The sequence below is a fragment of the Seriola lalandi genome, unplaced genomic scaffold (genome assembly GCF_002814215.2).
Source record: "Seriola lalandi dorsalis isolate HSWRI2012SDOR001 ecotype SW California unplaced genomic scaffold, Sedor1 jcf7180002054907, whole genome shotgun sequence".
Lineage (NCBI taxonomy): Eukaryota > Metazoa > Chordata > Actinopteri > Carangiformes > Carangidae > Seriola > Seriola lalandi.
Genome location: NW_019525459.1, coordinates 941,409 through 959,647, shown reverse-complemented (window position 1 = coordinate 959,647; position 18,239 = coordinate 941,409). Strand labels below are relative to the sequence as shown.

Genomic DNA, 18,239 nt, shown 5'->3' with positions numbered 1-18,239 from the left:
ATATTTAAGACCTAACTAAATGTAATTTAAGACCTAACATGCGGCTAATGTAAAGCTAGCGGAGCTTGGAGAGTTGGTTATCTGGTTGCTAGGCGCACGCACGCACACAGGTCAGGAGCTGCCGTTGCCATGGCAATGTGAAAATCTGCCCAGAATTTGGCTTCTACATGGCTTCAAACAATTGCAAATTATGAAAAAACCGTTACTTCTTTTCAAAAACCAAAAACACAGTGACAGACACTGAAGCCAGAAGTTTCTTACAGTCTCTATTTTATTCAGATATTCCTTAAAATGAGTGAGTAAACTCAGTGCGAAGACAGAGTGAGATTCTTTTGAATCTCACACTTCACTCCTCAGCACCTTGCTCACTGGCGCCAGTGTACTCAGTGCCCTTGGGTGCTAAATACGCTGGAGTCAGGGTACAGACTCCAGTTCAGAACCAGACCACCTCAGTTTTTGGGAATCGTTCCTACTTTCCTGCACGACAGGTCAGTCCCTCGTGACAGAGGTCGCGGCCCTTCTACAGAAGGAAGCAATAACACCCGTGTGGTGTCTTAGCTGTTTTGTGAGTTAAAGATAGGAGTGTTTATGGAGGACACCCTAGAGAAAGCCCAGGCGCCAGCAGCGGGTGAGCACCCCCTCAGTTCCTGTCTCCAAAACATTCCTAAGAGCTGAATTTTGTTTTTCATAATAAAATTTACGGTATGTTTTAACTTCATATAGAATGACCATGTTTGGACATAAATGTTGGCTCTGTACCTCTATAGGTTATTAGGAATCAGCTAGGTCATGAATATGTAACTAGAGGTTATTCAGAGGTTATAAATTGTATGGTTTTGGGGAAAACGGGAGAAGATTCTTTTTGGCTTTGGGTCCTCTCGCAGGCTGTTTTGATGCTTGTTAAACGATGCTGTGCCTTTTTGTAATAAACTTTTTTATATACAACTGAGCTAGTGTCAGCAGAGATTCCTTCCTCATCATCACATCATTGCTACGGAAGAAACCACACCTGTCCCCATCGACAAGGCGCACAAAGGGTTTTATTCAACCTATTTCCTGGTTCCAAAGAAGGACGGCGGCCTGCGTCCTATCTTGAACCTGAAGGAGTTCAATCGCTTCCTGAAACGCCTGCCCTTCCATATGCTTCGTCTTTTCTTCCGGCAGTGGCATGGTGGACCACTGCCCTGGGCCTCAGGGAAGGTGTTCCGTTGGGCCCGGTGTGTTCAAGGGTGACCATAACTACGGAGGCCCAGGTAGACCTCTTTGCCTCACAGGAGACCACTCATTGCCCGCTGTGGTACTCCATAGCGGGTGTCCAGTGCGGTCCCTAAGGCCAGGGTACACCCTACACCCTATGGGTGTACATCGCGCGTACAGCCCCAATTAGACCAGCTTTTCGTCTGCTATGGGGGCACCAAGCTGGGCCACGCGCCGTCCAAGCAGCGGTTAGCCCGCTGTGTGGTCCAGGCCATAGCTCAGGCCTATGATGGTGCTGGACTCCCTCCGCCCGTGGGTGCCCACTCCACCAGAGGCATGTCCACCTCTTGGGCGCTCTTCAAGGGGGCTCCCTTGGAGGATATCTGTGCGGCGGCCGGTTGGGCCTCTTCTGGGACCTTTGCAAGGTTTTACAGACTAAATGTTGGTTCGTCAGTAGCCTCTGCTGTCCTGCAAGCAGGCCAGTGAGGCATGTGGTCCCTACCATGCTGGGACATGTTGGTATTCACCCGGTGGTTTTGTTATTTTGGGCCTTCTTCTGTCCGCAGAAAAGTAACAGAAGAGGTGGCCAGTATTTTCTTTTGCAGCAGGTGACCTTTGTCGGCCTTTGGCTGTTGTGCCCCATGGCTTTATTTGTTTATTATTTCTTCAATAAAATGTATTATGATCAGTGAACGGTTGTCCTGAGTGTCTTTCAGCCTCACTGCACCTCCTGCTTGACCTTAGTAGTGCTCAGCTCCAAGGCACTCCTCTAGAGCTAGAATAGCTGAGAGGAGTGCCTCGGGGGCATCTATTAATATTCCTTCGAGCTTATTATTATTCTTCCGCCAAATTTTGGCACGTAACTCGTCCTGCAGCTTTGAAAAAAACCCTGGTAATATATACATCAAAACGTGCATCTTGATCCCCTAAGGGGTGCTATGACTTTTGGTGTTAAAATTCCAATTTTTCCCAAAGTTATTCCCAAAATACTGGGAATAAATAATGCATTAGGAATGCATTGGAATTTTCTTTAAAAACCCACAAAATTTCACTTTTTTTTCTACAAAATTTCAACTTTTTTCTGAGTCACCCAGCTCTCTCACACCTGCACGTAGAAATGTGATTCAAACTATTAAACGGAGGAAAACCTCTGCTCTCTCAAAAACACAACAACTGTTTTTACATAACATGTAAACTTTCCAAACTAGGAGCACTCAAAGGAGGAGTGGAAATCACTTTTTCTCCAAAGTTTGAGTGACAGCGTCAGTTGGCTAGAGTGTGTGCAGCAGTAAAAAAATAACCTTTATTTTTATTTTTAACTCAAGCTCATGGCCAAACCGAAAAAGGAGACAAATAATTATTTCTCAAAATGTAGACATAGTTGTTGGGATTCATAAAATGTAACTTTGACAGGCAGAGTCTGCACAAAATTTAAACGGGCGTGCCGAGTCCGGCAGCAATACCTGTCTCACTCTCATTGACACCTAATGTAATCGTCTTTTTTTTTTCAAAAGAATCTCATTCTGTCTTCGAACTGAGATTACTCACTCATTTTAAGGAATATCTGAATAAAATAGAGACTGTAAGAAACTTCTGGCTTCAGTGTCTGTCACGGTGTTTTCGGTTTTTGAAAAGAAGTAACGGTTTTCTCATAATTTGCAATTGTTTGAAGCCATGTAGAAGTCAAATTCTGGGCAGATTTTCACATTGCCATGGCAACGGCAGCTCCTGACCTGTGTGCGTGTGTGCGTGCCTAGCAACCAGATAACCAACTCTCTAAGCTCCGCTAGTTTTACATTAGCCGCATGTTAGGTCTTAAATTACATTTAGTTAGGTCTTAAATATGTAAGTCATTTACTGCTTCCTTCGTTGTTTTTTGTTTTGTTTTGTTAAAAGAGTGAATGAAGTTGTGACGGTCTCCGCTGAGACAGAGGAGAGGAGAAGCTACTAGCCCTCTCTCGCTATCATTTTCTTCACTTTTCTTTTTTGATTTGCTGATCATTTTGGCTGTTACAGCTGAAGGTATGGATTTCTGCAAGAAAGTGTCTTTTTTGACATATTTTTAAAATCCTATGTCAGTTACTGTTACAGGTTTATTATACACTGGTAACACATTTTGTACCCTATGGGGTTCCTTGCGTCCAAAAAACGACACGCAAAGAAAATGCTATAAAATCATCATATCAATATTTTTTTCAGATTTTTTTTTCCATACATCTCTTTAACCACTTCCGTTCTGCTCAAACCTACCAAATGTTTGTTAGTTTTCAGGATTTTAACCCTTTAAATGCCTATGAATAAAGGTCAACACGCCAGCTTGGTTTGTCAGTCAGTAGGCTGGTTCGGCCTCATTCGGAGAAAAGAGACTGGGTAGGTCATCGTGCAGCTGTATTTGTAGGCTCTGATTGCGCCCAAAGGGCGGAGGTGTTTATTTTTATTCATAGAACCTTGGTTACCTTCTGTAACCATGTGATTTCCACTCCTCCTTTGAGTGCTCATAGTTTGAAAAGTTTACATGTTATGTAAAAACAGTTGTTATGTTTTGGAGAGAGCAGAAGTTTTCCTCCGTGTTATAGTTTGAATCACATTTCTACGTGCATGTATGAGAGAGCTGGGTGACTCAGAAAAAAGGTGAAATTTTGTAGAAAAAAGGTGAAATTTTGTAGAAAAAAGGTGAAATTTTGTGGGTTTTTAAAGAAAATTCCAATGCATTCCTAATGCATTATTTATTCCCAGTATTTTGGGAATAACTTTGGGAGATATTGGAATTTTACCACCAAAAGTCATAGCACCTCTTTGCGGATCAAGACGTTTTGATATATATATTACAGAGGTTTTCTCAAAGCTGCGGGACGAGTTACGCGCCAAAATTAGGCGGAAGAATAATAATAAGCCTGAGGATGAGGAATATTAATAGATGCTTCGAGGCACTCCACTCAGCTATTCTAGCTGTAGAGGAGTGCCTCGGAGCTGAGCACCCGTGGCACTAATTACCATCCCATTGAATCAATCTGGGTAAATTGTAAGTGACAAAATAAGATATATCTGCAGTATTCGACTAGAATCTAAACAATGTGGGTGGTGTGTAATGTTTCTGCTGAGAAAAACAGTATGACATGAACTTTTAAAGCATTTTCTCAAATTGCCAAACTTCTGTTCTTTCATATTCTTTATCTAATATCAAATTCAGTTTCTGATTCGATGAGAAATAGCCCATGCCACTGAGAATAATGGTCCTTGTTTTAATACCTATTAATGTGTTTCAGGAATTAAGATTTTCAAGAGGTCACAATTTAAAAACACAACACCGTTGATTATCAGCTTTCCAGACTTAATTCTAACTTGATTCATTCTCACCAGATGGAGTTTAATATGAAGAACAGCTGAATGAATATACATCCAAAGGGCAGAATTCCTCCCATGACGATCCCGGGGAAAGGCTTTGTGTAGAATGACTGCTCTGGGATTTGACGAGGAATCTGATTGGTCCGTACTGGATGCTCAATACCCTTAAAGAGTCCCAGCAGACAGAGGATCAAACTTTCAGATAGGTACAGCCTGAAATAATCAGTCAAGTTTTCTTAAATGTGAACTAGATGACTATAGATTATAAAAGGATTAAAGTACTGTTGTACGATTGTTTTTCTCATTGTTACTTGAGTACTTACTGTTCTTCACTGATGACACTGTAGTAACATACTCTTTCTGCAAACCACATCTGACATGAAATTTCAACAAGCTGGAGTGTACTGGGCATGAATGGGGGTACAGTATGTGTGTTTAAATTTACTTACTGCTTTCTTGAAGCCAAAGTATGCTCCTATAAAGGTAAGTGGCACTGAGATACAGAACCAAAGAGCCAATATGGCTACCAGGGTCCCAAAGGGCATGGCTGCTGAGGACCCTTCACCCCACAGAATCAGGTTCATTACAAAGAAATCTGCAAACACCACCCTAAGCAGAGACAACAGGGATTTTAGATGAGGGAGTGAATTAGTTATGTTCATTATTTGAGCAAACTTTAACAGTCTTACCCAGGACAGAGGAAGGCTGTCAGCAAAACATTGGTCTTCCACTTCTCTCCTCCAAATGCTGGAAATTAACCAAAGAATGAGATAAAGTATTTTAAGAAACCAGAAAACAAACTGGACTTAATGTCCACAGCCCCTGTATAGGCTGCAGTTTTTATGAGTTTAAAGTTGAGCATGAATGTACTCAGCATATTTAATTACTTTTATTACTGTGGAAAATGTAAATAATATTCATAAAATTTATGTTTTGCTTTTACCCAAGGAAAATTCATCATATTAAAAGATTTTAAAAAGTATTATGTGATTACTCAATTATCTGTCAGAATAATAATAAAAAAAATAATAATAAACACAAGACTGGACTATGAAAATAATCTTTATATATTTCCCTGTTTTGTCTCTCTCTTACATTTGTAGAGGCGGGCAGCCACATATCCAGCAGGAGTTCCCAAAAGAACCCAGAGAACAACAGCACATGTCATCAGAGCCCCACGGTTTGCCGGAGAAAGGAACCCAAGACAGGCAAAGACTGGAGGGAGGAGTTTATCACATGTTAAATATGTTAGGATCGGTGAGGCAGGTATAGAATCACATTGATACTGGATTGTTTAGGTTGAAAACAATACTGACATTTAAGAGTTGAAGTGAAAAATCTGATTATGAAATACTGGCTGATGTTTATATTTGGCCCTGACATGCAAAACATAATACATCCAAACAGAAACACAACATTGTAGAAAGGACATGATTAGGGTTAGGCTTAAGTAATTGGGACTAATTTGTTGGTATTTTTGTGTTTTTGGTAAAATGTTTTGTTTTCTCTTTATGTTTTGTGAAATGTTTTTTTTATTCAAATTTTTTTTCTTATTTTAAATGCTGTGTGGTTAATTTTAAATCTAGTTTTCTTATATCTTTAAAATGTGTTTTCATATATTTTGTGAAATGTTGTTTTCTTATTTTTAAATATTCTTTTATATTTTGTGAAATGTTTCTTATGTTTTCATATATTTGTTGAAATTTTGCGTTTTAAATTCTGTGTTCATGTGTGTGTGTGTGTGTGTGTGTATATATATATATATATTTTTTTTTTTTAAAATGTGTTTTCAGTTTTATATAATTTGTGTTTTGTGACTGTTTCTAGATGTCTATCTGACATCTAACTGATTATCTCACAACCATTTTTAGATTGTATACTTTAATTTTCAAAAGCTCAAGTGCTAAACATAAGGTTTTGTTATCACTACATAGCTAACTTTAGCATTAACAGCTGTTTACTGACCAGAATTGAAGCACTGTTGTGAGTCCAGCATCAAAACTTACATACAGCACTTTTTAAAGTGAGGGTGTTTAGAGCCTCCCATCATCTGACTTTATGCCATTTGGACTGGACTCCATTATAAATTCAACTGCATTTACATTAAAGCAACAAGCCTATCAGTCATTGTCACCATGAAGTGATACTATGACTGTGTTTAATTCTATTAAACAATCATGAAGATAACAAAGACATACAAAGGGTGACAAAGGTCATAATGAAGATCTGAGTTCCAGAGCCAAGGAAAACCGACAGTAGCATCCCCTTCCTGGGAGGTCGGAAAACATCTCCGTGGACCAACTTCCATCCAAACTCCTCCTGGGCATCCTCCTGGAGAACGAGACAGATGAGAAATGTGATGACAGTAACACAAATGGACAACCTCAAAACAACTTTACTGACCAACGTATCCATGATGAAGGCCTCTAACCTAACAATAACGTTGCACTGCGTTCAGGTTTTGAACGCTTTAGACTTTAGGAACCTGTACTCTGCAGCAACTGTGTCATGTACCCGCAGTTCCACGACTGCCTTGTATGATTATGATTGATATGTTTTATGTGATAAGAGAGATATTTAAGATAAAGTGAGTTTATCAAAGCTGTAGTTATTAACCTTTCTGTCAACAGCTCCACCTCTGCTCCAGAGTGGTCCAGCCACACAGACAAGTACTCACCACAGAGTCCATCTGATTGTATCTGGCGATGTCTTTGTGCAGAGTCCTCAGCATGATCATTGCTACCATCCCAGACAGGAACAACACAATTACCAACGAGTTCATTATGCTGGAGAGAGAAGACAGCCAATCAAACACATCATTACTTATATGTTGTATCAGTATATACATATTGACAGTCTCTGCATGGAGACGGCAAGTCAGCTGAGAGACACCAGGGTTGAGCAATGGTTGGATTGAATCATGACACTGTGGGACATAAAAAAACAAAATAATGTTCACTGCTGTCTTTAGTCTGCCCCTAACTACAAACCTATAGTCACTGAAAACTGGTCCTTCAGAAGACCAGATGCCTGCGGTGGTTGGACTGTTACACTGTGCAGTCATGGTGGAGGGAACACAGTCACTTCATACATTGATGTTGTTTCGAATCCAGTGGAGTTTGCTCTGCCCTGACTTTAGTTGTGTGAGCACACTACACAAACTAAGAGCATCAGTTCAGAAGATCTAACAGAGAACGTCCTGATTTCTTATTTAACTCTGGAGACACAAATGTTTGTTTACTCTGGATTAGTCACAGATCTGTCTTTACATGCTCTCAAACTTTGACTTGAAAAAAACATTACCACAATGAGTGTGAAAAACATTTGATGTTAATGAACTTACATTTGTATGTGTGTATATGTCTGTGTGTCTTACCTGAACCACTGGATGTTGGTGTGAGGCATTGACTCCAGGATGTAGTCCCATCTTGATGCCCAGCGAATATTCTTGTCTTCCTACAGGTGTGCGTGTGCGCGCGCGCGCACACACACACACAGACACACAGTAGATATAGATATAAAGATAGATATAAAGCACACAAACTTAATAAATGTAATAAAATGTACTCTCACATTTACTTTGATTCAGACAAAGAATAAAATCATCTGTTTAACTGTAATTAATAAATTCTAACTGTAAGTCTAAATATGATTTGTTGAAAGATGTTTAAATGACAGAGCATTAGCAGTGACAATACAGGTTCACAGAAGGTGCACTGAAGTTAGCTCGGTGTCATAGCAGCTCACTGTGTGCCCCAATACCAGGAATGGAGGGTGTGGGGATATGATCCAGTGCCGTACTGAATCTAGGTGCCAAGATGGTCTGCTGCTTGCCTGCTCAGGTGGGTCACCCACTCAGCACACCTCTGTTCTGTCATCTTTTCTTTCGTGAAGTCACGCATGTATAAACTTCTCTACTTCGTCTTCAAAACTTCTCTATAAACTTCTAAATTTTCCTGTATTTACACCAACTATAAGGTATGGTAATGTATTACTTTGCACTGTCCTGTAGGGTTCATAAAAATACAGCATTGTTCCTACTTCCACCTCCACAGTTCTCTGAAGAACCATGAAACCACTTTGTATTGAGCTGAAGATAGAGGTGAACGTTGAGATGAGGCTTGGCACAACTGAGTGGTGCAGTTTAAAGGCAGAGAAGTGCCTTTAGTCAGGAATTAAGACAAGAAAATGGGTGACATGAAACTTGACACCTGAATTTCTGTTTGACTGTTTGTCATTTGAAAAGTCTTCACAAGATAAATACATTACATACAACAGGTTTTTCACTTTCTCCCAGTTTCAGCATCAGTTCAGTTTCAGTTTGTAGCCCAGGTTGTTTTTAGAGGCTCTTAAAATGCAGACAGCATTAAATAAAAATAAAACTATTGTACTCACCACAAAGTTGACAGAGTAGGTGTATGGGATCTTAAACATTCCAGTGTGTTTGCTTTTCAGGAACTTTGGCCCTCCAGAACAATCAGGACTGTCATTAGGGTTTTCATAACTGGATGGAGAAAGAGAGGGGGAAGTAAGTCAGTCACCAATTTTCTAATTTGCATAATAAGATCTGATCCCAATGCAGGCAGAACCTACATTATCAGAACGCCAATTAATACATACTATTATAGTAGTCTGCAGAACGACACCAGGGGACAACAGAGACAACATCAGGGCTACAAAACGTTGTACAGTCAGCCACAAAAAACAAACCAAACTAAAAGCCTGGTCTCTACATTTTGACTCCACATCAGCTAAGACTGACACTCATTACCTTTTGGGTTCAATCTTGGCAGCAACCAATCGTGCTCCTAGTTGTTCATGCTCAACAATGTGGTAATGGATGGTGATATCCACGTGGTTAAAGATGTAAAAGGCATCTTTTTCATTAAAGTTAGACTGGAAAATAAAACCAACACACACAAGTTAAAATCATACACAGGATAAAAATGTTTAGTCTTTACAGTTACAGCTGCACCTATGTGCAGGATATGAACCTTACTGACTGTGGAGACTGAGACACTGTGGCAGCTGACCTGGTGCCTACCCCCCAGTGAATCTGACGCCCCCCCTTATGAACCGACTTAAGTGTTTGTTTGTCTTTTTCAGTTTAATAAACCTTATTGTGTAGGCTTGAAGGGAACCTTTCTTATATGTTTAAGGACCATGATGATTGGCTTGAACTATGTGTCACTTATTATGTGCAGTTGGAGACATTCCTACACAAATATTTGTATCATTTAAATTTTCTGTTTTTCTGTGTTTGTGTTTGTGTGTGACCCACTAACATTGACCACACAGGCATCTTTAGGCCGACCTCCTTCTGTGACGTAACAGCCAATAGGGAAACCAGGATTACAGAACTTCTGTCCATCTTCAACATCATAGCACCAGGTGACTGGCATGTTATCCACAATCCTGCACGCACACGCACGCACACACACACACACACACACACACACACACACACACACACACACACACACACACACAAAAAACAAGCAGAGGCTCTGTTCAGACCTGTTATTAACATCCCTCACAGGTGATCTGATCACAAGTAGTCAGCTCTAAGTATAGGTGTAACACATTGAGGACGCATTTGAGATCCAATCACTCAGACCACGAGTCCACATTCTTTTAGCAGTTTGAACACATACGTCCTCGGCTACATTGAAGGACCACCAACTCCACTGACGTCCTCTGTCACAGTCTGATTAGTCCTGCCACAGTTTCATAATGAAAGGAAAATATTTTACTATTTCAAATGGATAAAACTTTGTTTCATTATAAGACTTGTTTGCAGTGCATATAATTCGCTCAATCCTTCCGTGCCCCGCTCACTCTCTCTTTCTCTCTCTCACACACCCACACACAAAAGCACACTGACAACGGACCTGCCGGTCAATTGGCTAAAAACAACAACGCATACATGTTTATTTGCATATAAAGAGGAGAAGTGAGATCTGATCACAAGTGATCAATCAAGTAACATTTTAAATCCAGGTCTAAACTGACGGACTTTTCGCTGACCACTCGTGATTGGATCACTGAAGACGCATGTTAATACCAGATCTGAACAGGCCCAGACACACACAGACAGACACAGCCACACTGACACACACAGACACAGACAGACAGACAGAAAGCTGTTTACAAGTAAGTACTCATATAGAGAGATTACATTCCAGAAGCAGATGTATTGAATTTAGCCTGCTCCACTGGTGTTACATTTGAGATCCTCCTTTTACTTTCCTACGGTTGTTAAGTACTCCCGCAACTATCAAAATGTTCAGCTACTTCAGGAGATTTATTCTTATATTCAACGTTTTGATGCTATTTATCTTTTTCTGTTTTGTACATTTTGGTGCTATTTGTTACACTTTCCATCAACAATTCAGACATTTTTCAAACATTTCATGCTATTCAATCTCCAGTTTACAAGTTCTGCTTTTAATCTTAAACCACTGTTTCAGTTACTTCCGCATTGCTTCAGCAGTTGCTTCAGCAATGTTATTCAGCTCTCAGGATTCACACATATTTTCAGCAGGAAATGCATTTTTAAGTTATTATTCATCTTCTGTATCGAAATTTCAGCACAAATCTAGTTTCGCAGTTTTGAGAAAACCCAGAAAATATATATCTCAATACATGTGGCTCGATTGGAAATGTTGTACTATGACTTCTCTTAGTGATTCGAGTAACCATGGTGACATAAATGGCGACATAAATTACAAAAAAAATCCCACAGAGAATGAATGGGGGGGACATCATGAAAACGATCAAACCCACCCCTCTTTGGAGCTCTACTGCTGCATCATACTGCAACGTAGAAAAATGGGTGAAACGTTAAACGGGTCTCAAGACTTGAGACTCTTTTGGTGGCATTTGCGTTTTATGTCATTCTTAGACAGTTTCATTAACTCTTAGCGTTTTAAGTCAGATATGAGAGCAACTATAAGGTAAATCAACACAGTGTGTGCATGTCTTCCCTTGATTGTGAGGAAATTTTTGTGTAAAAACCTATATGTGAGGTCATTTGGGCCAGTCCTGACAACTTCAAAGGGCTTTTTGAAGATCACGCTTTGGCAGTTACTAACACCACGCGCACACATACATTAATAAGCACACAAACATGATCTCCACCTTATGGCTATTAACTGTATAGGTGTCTCAACCTGGTAACACAAGCTTTATGGAGGCTCTATGGTAGACAGCTCTACTGGCACACACAACAATACACACATGCATATTTACAGACACACACAAGAAAAGTTGCTGCCCAAACTTTCACACAACTGATTGATTAGCTAATTAGACTGATTAACTCAGGGCATGTTTTACTGTTGTCCATGTTGTTCTGTTCTAGCAAATCACAGTAGCTTTATTGCAGATCAATTTCTGTTAGGGCATGTACACGTGTGTATACATGTCTTGCTATGGTTGGAGTGACAAATTTAGGTTCGAAACCATCATTGTGAGGTCACTTTGGCCAGTCCTCAGTTACAAAAGCTTTCTGAGGGATACTTGCAGTGACTTAAGTCAGAGTTAGGATAAGTCTCTACAACATGAATGAAACTCAAAGTACAGGTCTGTATAGATTGAAACGTGTGATGGATACGCACCACGCAGCAGGCGCATTCAGCATTTCTTCAGGAATTTTCTAGTTGTTATTGTTATTAAAATATGTTCTTGGATGGATGGATGGATGGATGGATGGATGGATGGACTTTATTTATCCCCTAAGGGAAATTCAGGTGTCCAGTAGCTCATTAGTAGTAATAGTAATAGTTAATAAATAATAATAATAACATAATTAGTTATAGTAGTCCAGTTCATTTGGCTGAGGTGTTATATAGCCTAATGGCAGTGGGAACAAAGGATCTCCAAAACTTCTGTTCTGCTGAGCAGCAAGATTAGACGTTGGTTGCAGATGTAGCTGCTCCTCTGTCCTGCCTGAAAGTTGTGTAGCGTGTGGTTGGTATTGATGGAGTGGCCTCCATCTTAAATTGCATGCATCTCTCAAAAATGGACCTCAAGACTCCTGCCACTTTAGACCAGCTTGTCCAGTGTCCTTATGTTCATGTCGGAAATGCCCGCCCCCGTAGACTGCAGCATAAAAAAGTACACTGGCCACCACTGATGGATGTCTGCAGTGAAATGCTGCACATGTTTTATCAGAGGACTAGCCTCCTGAGAAAAAAGAGCTGGCTCTGCCCCTTCTGGTTGATGGCATCCCTGTCCAGTTTACTGTCCAGGTGCACACCTGGGTATTTAAAAGTGTGCACCATCTCAATGTCCTTCCCTCGAATCTTAAGTGGCTGAAGGGTGGGCCTAGACCTCCGAAAGTCGCTGACCATCTCCTTGGTCTTGGAGATGTTCAGAAAGAGGCAGTTCTTGTCGCTTCATTCACTGAAGGCCATCGTCAGATCCTTGCACTCCTCTTCCTGCCCATTCCTGATACACGCCACAATAGCTGTGTCATCTGCGTATTTCTAGATGCAGCTGGACTCAGAGTTGTAGTTAAAGTCCGCCGTATACAGGGCTAACAGGAACGGAGCCAGAACAGTCCCCTGTGGAGCCCCATTGCTGCTCATCACTGTCCCTGAGACACAAAAACCCAACCTCACGTACTGTGGTCGTCTTGTCAGGTAATCTACAATCCAGGACGTGAAGCAAAGCTCAACCCCCACCCCTTCCAGCTTGTCTTTAAGAATGGGGGGTTAGGGGCGTCGTGTAGCGTAGTGGTTTAAGCAGGCGCCCCATGTGTAGAGGCTACAGTCCTCGCTGCAGTTGGCCCCGGTTCGAATCCCGCATCGGACGGCATTTCGACGTCATTCCCCCTCTCTCTGCCTCCCTGTTTCCTGTCACTCTCCACTGTGCTGTCCATTAAAGGCATAAAAGCCCAAAAAAATATACTTTAAAAAAAAAAAAAGAATGGGGGGTTGGATGGTGTTAAAAGCACTTGAAAAATCTAAGAATATAATCCTCATGTAACCACCTGGCTAATCCTAGTAAGAATGGGCCTGGTGGAGCATGTAATGGATGGCATCATCCACTCCAATATGTTCCTTGTAGACAAACTGTTGGGGGTCTAGTGCATATTCAACCTGTGGCCTCGGAAGGTAAAGAAGCAGTCGCTGCAGGGTCTTCATGATGTGTGATGTGAACACTGGTCTATAGTCATTTATCTTAGCCAGCCAATCCCTACTTTAGGTACCAGAACTGTGTGTCATAGGCTACCAGACTGGTAGAGGGATATTACTGTATTGTGTGTTTTGAGTGCACAGATTGGAATGTACTGTTGGAGTCACAGGGAGATGATAAAACCAAGGACCCTGACCTTGATAGAATGGTTGAATACAGATTACATTAACTTCTGTATGGACACGGTAATACCAGCAAGGACGGTACACTGCTTTCCAAAACAACAAACCCTGGATCACCAGTAACATCAAGACCCTCCTCAACCAGAAAAAGGAGGCCCTCAGGGATGGAGACAGGGAGACGCTCAGGTGTGTGCAACATGAGCTGAAGAGGAGATTAAAGTAGGCAAAGGAGGACTACAAAAGAAAAGCAAACAGGAAACTGCAGCACAACAACACCAGAGAGGTGTGGAAGGGGATGAGGACCACCACTTGCTATAAAGACATGAACAGCCAGGCAACATCAGGCGATGTGGACAAGGCCAATGAGTTAAACCTGTTCTACAACAGGTTTGACACAGTCTCACCTGTTCTCTATCCCACTGTTCAGCTGCAACTTCTCATACAGCATCTCCTTCACAACCTGACATCTGCAGCTGCAACTCTCTCCACACTGGGGTCAAGTCTCCTGTCCTTTACAATAGAGGAGGTGAAGGTGAAGCAGTAGGCCCGGATGGTGAGTGTGCAAGGCTCATAAAGAACAGCGCAGCACAGCTGGCTGAGCCTCTCCAGAGGATCTTCAACTTAAGTCTACAAACAGGGAGGGTCCCAGTCCTGTGGAAAACATCATGTCTTGTTCTCAGGGTTATTCCTGCATAGAGAATTGGGAGGCGGCCACCTCCATCAAATTTCGTGCCGCCTCCCGACAAAATTGTAGTACTTGTTTTCTTGGTACTCTGTGAATTTGACATTTGTAACTGAAATTGCGGCTATACGCCACTATGACAGTGTATTGGTGTTGTATTGTAATCCATGCATCAGGCAGCGCCATCCGAAATTGCCAAAGAAGAAGAATACGAACATGTTGGATTTTCTGCAGAAGGAGGCGACCTGATTTTGCGGTTCTTCAAACAGGTGATTTGAATCAATACAGGACACAATTCGTCCAGTATTTTCGTTCATGTTATGTCCTCAAAGTGCTGTGAATAATGTAATGTCAAGTAAAACCAAACTTTTTTTCACATAAAAGGTGAAAAGTTTCCCTAAATTAACCTAAATCCTTAAATTAACATCCCATCTGTAAATTGTTGTTTTTTTTTTGCAGAAATGTCTCAAATCGCAGATTATTTCTAAAAAGAGAGTTTGAGAGCAGGAGAATCACGAGGACAGGTGAAACAGTGCAGAGTGCAGAAATCATTAGTTCTTCCAATGTGGGAAGAAATGGTAATTCATGTTACTGACGAGATATGGTTAATGTGTCAGGACTGAAAGTAGGCCTAGCCAGGTGGTTACATGAGGATTATCTTCTTTGACTTTCTTTGATTCAAGTGCATTTAACACCACCCAACCCCCATTCTTAAACATACTGTTAGACGGCCGTCTTCTGTGCTGTCTAACAGTATGTCTCTGTGGCTCCACAGAGGACTGTTCTGGCTCCATTCCTGTTCACCCTGTATATGGTGCACTTTAAATACAACTCTGAGTCTTGCCACATCCAGAAATACTCAGATGACACAGCTATTATGGCGTGTATAAGGAATGCCAAAGGAAGTGGACTATTTCAATTATTGTTTATTTATTATTAATCGTTATTTTTATTATTATCAACAATGAGTTAATGGAAACATGAATTCCCCTAGAGGATAAATAAAATATTTATCTATCTATCTATCTATACAGATCAGGATTCACTCCCCTTAGAGAGAGCTTTGGGACTACAATGGTGTGTCCAGTCTGACAATTTCAAATTCAGAATTGTCATCCAAACAAACCTCCCACCAGAAGAAACATCCTCACCATGGTGAGTTCCATCTACAATCCATTGGGAATCTTTGCACCAGTGATCCTACCAGCAAAGAAAGATCTTGGATAAAGACAACAGTTGCCCCACTTAAGCCCACCACCGTCGCGTCCCATGCTTAGAATTAACAACGGCAACTATGGCAGGACGCATTCATAGCTAATACATTATCAGACATTCTTAAAGGTTCTACAGTATCTCAGTGGAGGCATGTCAGCCCACACTTAAATCCTGTTGATTATGCATCAAGAGGACAGAAGGTGGACTCTTTTGTGCAGAACCAAGCCTGGCTCTCTGGACCAGACATTCTCACCAAGTCAGCTGACAGCTGGCGTCAGATTCCTGATCACCTGGAAGACCTCACCAGAGCAGATCCTGAGATCAAGAAAAATGCTACAATCAATGCTCTGTGATTAAATGAATGGATGGATGTAATGAAGCAACTGATAGAGCACTTTTTCCTCATGGAATGCGACATGCTTTCTTAAGCAGTGGCATGGATGTTTAAAGGGGACATATTATGCTCCTTTTCAACAAGTTTGAATAAGTCTCAGAGGTCCCCAAAGCATGTATTTGAAGCTTTTTGCTAAAAAAATCCACTCCGATCCTATATTTCAGCATGCCTGTAAACCCCTCTTTTTGAGCCCTGTTCAGAACAGGCTGTTTCTGTGTCTGTAGCTTTAAATGCAATGAGATGTGCCTGACCACGCCCCTCTCCGGAAGGGGATGCCGTTCGGGCTTCTGGCACCGTGCTCTAATGTTTACGGTGACCGTGACCGGCAACCTGGCGTCGGTAGCGATTTGGTTCAACCACACAACTTTTATCCAGAATCTGAGCCAGAGGGAGAGGCTGCTGAAGAAGTTCAAACTCTACAACTGCAGCAGGACGTTTCTGAATGGTTGGTAACCAATTTTGTGTATTTTGACATTACATTTTGAGTTTGTTGATGAGAGCTGGCACACAGTTACTAACATGTAGCTAGGTAGCTAATGCTAACTGTTACTGTCTCGTCATTAGTGGGAGCTCTTTTGGTAAATAAGCACTATTGTGAATAGTGTAATGTAGTTATCTGTCATGCTTCCTTAGATATACTTTTACAGTGTGAAAATGTTTGTTGTATGTAGACTGCTACAGGTGTTCAATGTCAGTACTAGTCAGATATTTTAATAGGTGCTGACAAAGTAAATAATTTTTCTCCATGTTTTGAGCAGTGATGCTCATCATGACATCTTCCTTTATGTAGTAAATTTATTTTGTGTACTACAATGAAAGCTGTAAATCAGCATAAACATGTCTGACAGCAACAGTAATCTTTAGTCAAAGACTGAACTGTGCAGTTTTCTACACTACACTGTTGTCAAGCTCCACATTATATGCAATAAGTGACATGTTATAAATTACCTCTGTTATATGCACTTGATATGTAGCGAAGCTTACTTCTTACCCACCTTAGGTCCACTGTCTGTCAGTGTTTGAATTTCACAAGCTTTATATTTTGGTGAATGTTACCATTTTTCTCTATATTTTGGACAGGTGCTCCTGTGGAAACTGTGCAACCATGCGCACAGAAGCTGAGAACATCTGCTGCTAGGAGATACCACAGGTAGCATTCTCACTGGACAAACTAATCACTAATTTGTTTTGATTACATTACATTTATAATCAACCATAGAATTTACCATTTGCAATTCACTGTAGGTTACCAGATGGCTATGGGAGATCGTGGAAGATTTACCATGTATGGTAGACCGTCCTGGGTTGGAGCCGCTCTGCAATGTGTACTCCCTCCAGAATGCCTGCAACATGTACTGCACTGACTATGGTCCTTAACGGTTGAGAGGAATACAACAGTACGTTTTGATTCTTTGTAAAAAACATAGTTTCAATCTAAATAAAAGATGTTAGACAGTCTTGTTTTACTTCAGTGCACATAATTTTACAATGGTAATAACACACCACAAATAGAGTAACACACACTCAAATAAATTAGTTTAGCTGCTCTTTGATTTGTAAAGTTCTTCTATCAGCAGATAGTGTGCATATAATATGAATTCAGAGGAGTCATTTCTTTAGTAACAATCAAGCATTTATTTACATCAAATGAGGCAGTTATAATGACCTCCTCCTTCTCAGGCCGCTCGAACTGTGCAGTGAGGTCCTCTGGGATGGGGATGGCCAAAGCAGCTTCTGTGTATGGTCCCAGGTCACAAAGACTTTTTCAAATATGAGGTCCACCACATTCCCTGTTTGATAAAACACAAAAGATTTTTTTTTTTACATTTTTCACTTTTGTTTTTACAAAACAATGACAATGAGTCTGTTTCTAAATACCTCCTGACATTTTCTTTACTGTATTTTGTTGTTGATGGAACTGTCATAACATTATATGTGCAATATTTAATACAATGTGTACAAAACATTTTTTGGTTGAAAAATAAAATAATATAACACTTATAGAATGTCGCCTCAGTCTTAACTGGTGTAGCTCTGCATTCTCCCTTCATGGCTTTTGGAAATTGGACCTTGAACAGTGGTT

General features: G+C 40.9%; 1 protein-coding gene and 1 long non-coding RNA gene across 3 annotated transcripts in view; one reads left to right on the top strand and one right to left on the bottom strand.

Moving 5' to 3' along the window:
* The window catches only part of tm9sf2 (transmembrane 9 superfamily member 2), a 35,606-nt gene that overhangs the window by 5,704 nt on the left and 11,663 nt on the right, over positions 1-18,239 (bottom strand). For both annotated transcript variants that reach the window (XM_023430572.2, XM_023430573.2), the window contains 10 exons: positions 9,828-9,957; positions 9,314-9,438; positions 8,938-9,046; positions 7,919-7,998; positions 7,220-7,328; positions 6,741-6,873; positions 5,638-5,757; positions 5,232-5,289; positions 4,992-5,151; positions 4,555-4,706 (listed from right to left, as the gene is read on the bottom strand). In XM_023430572.2, coding sequence (XP_023286340.1) covers positions 4,555-4,706; positions 4,992-5,151; positions 5,232-5,289; positions 5,638-5,757; positions 6,741-6,873; positions 7,220-7,328; positions 7,919-7,998; positions 8,938-9,046; positions 9,314-9,438; positions 9,828-9,957 — 1,176 coding nt within the window. The remainder of the gene's footprint in view (positions 1-4,554; positions 4,707-4,991; positions 5,152-5,231; positions 5,290-5,637; positions 5,758-6,740; positions 6,874-7,219; positions 7,329-7,918; positions 7,999-8,937; positions 9,047-9,313; positions 9,439-9,827; positions 9,958-18,239) is intronic.
* LOC147817721 (uncharacterized) lies at positions 16,190-17,816 on the top strand. Its single transcript, XR_015436102.1, has 3 exons — positions 16,190-16,601; positions 17,237-17,306; positions 17,402-17,816. It is a non-coding gene; the product is annotated as an uncharacterized LOC147817721 (long non-coding RNA).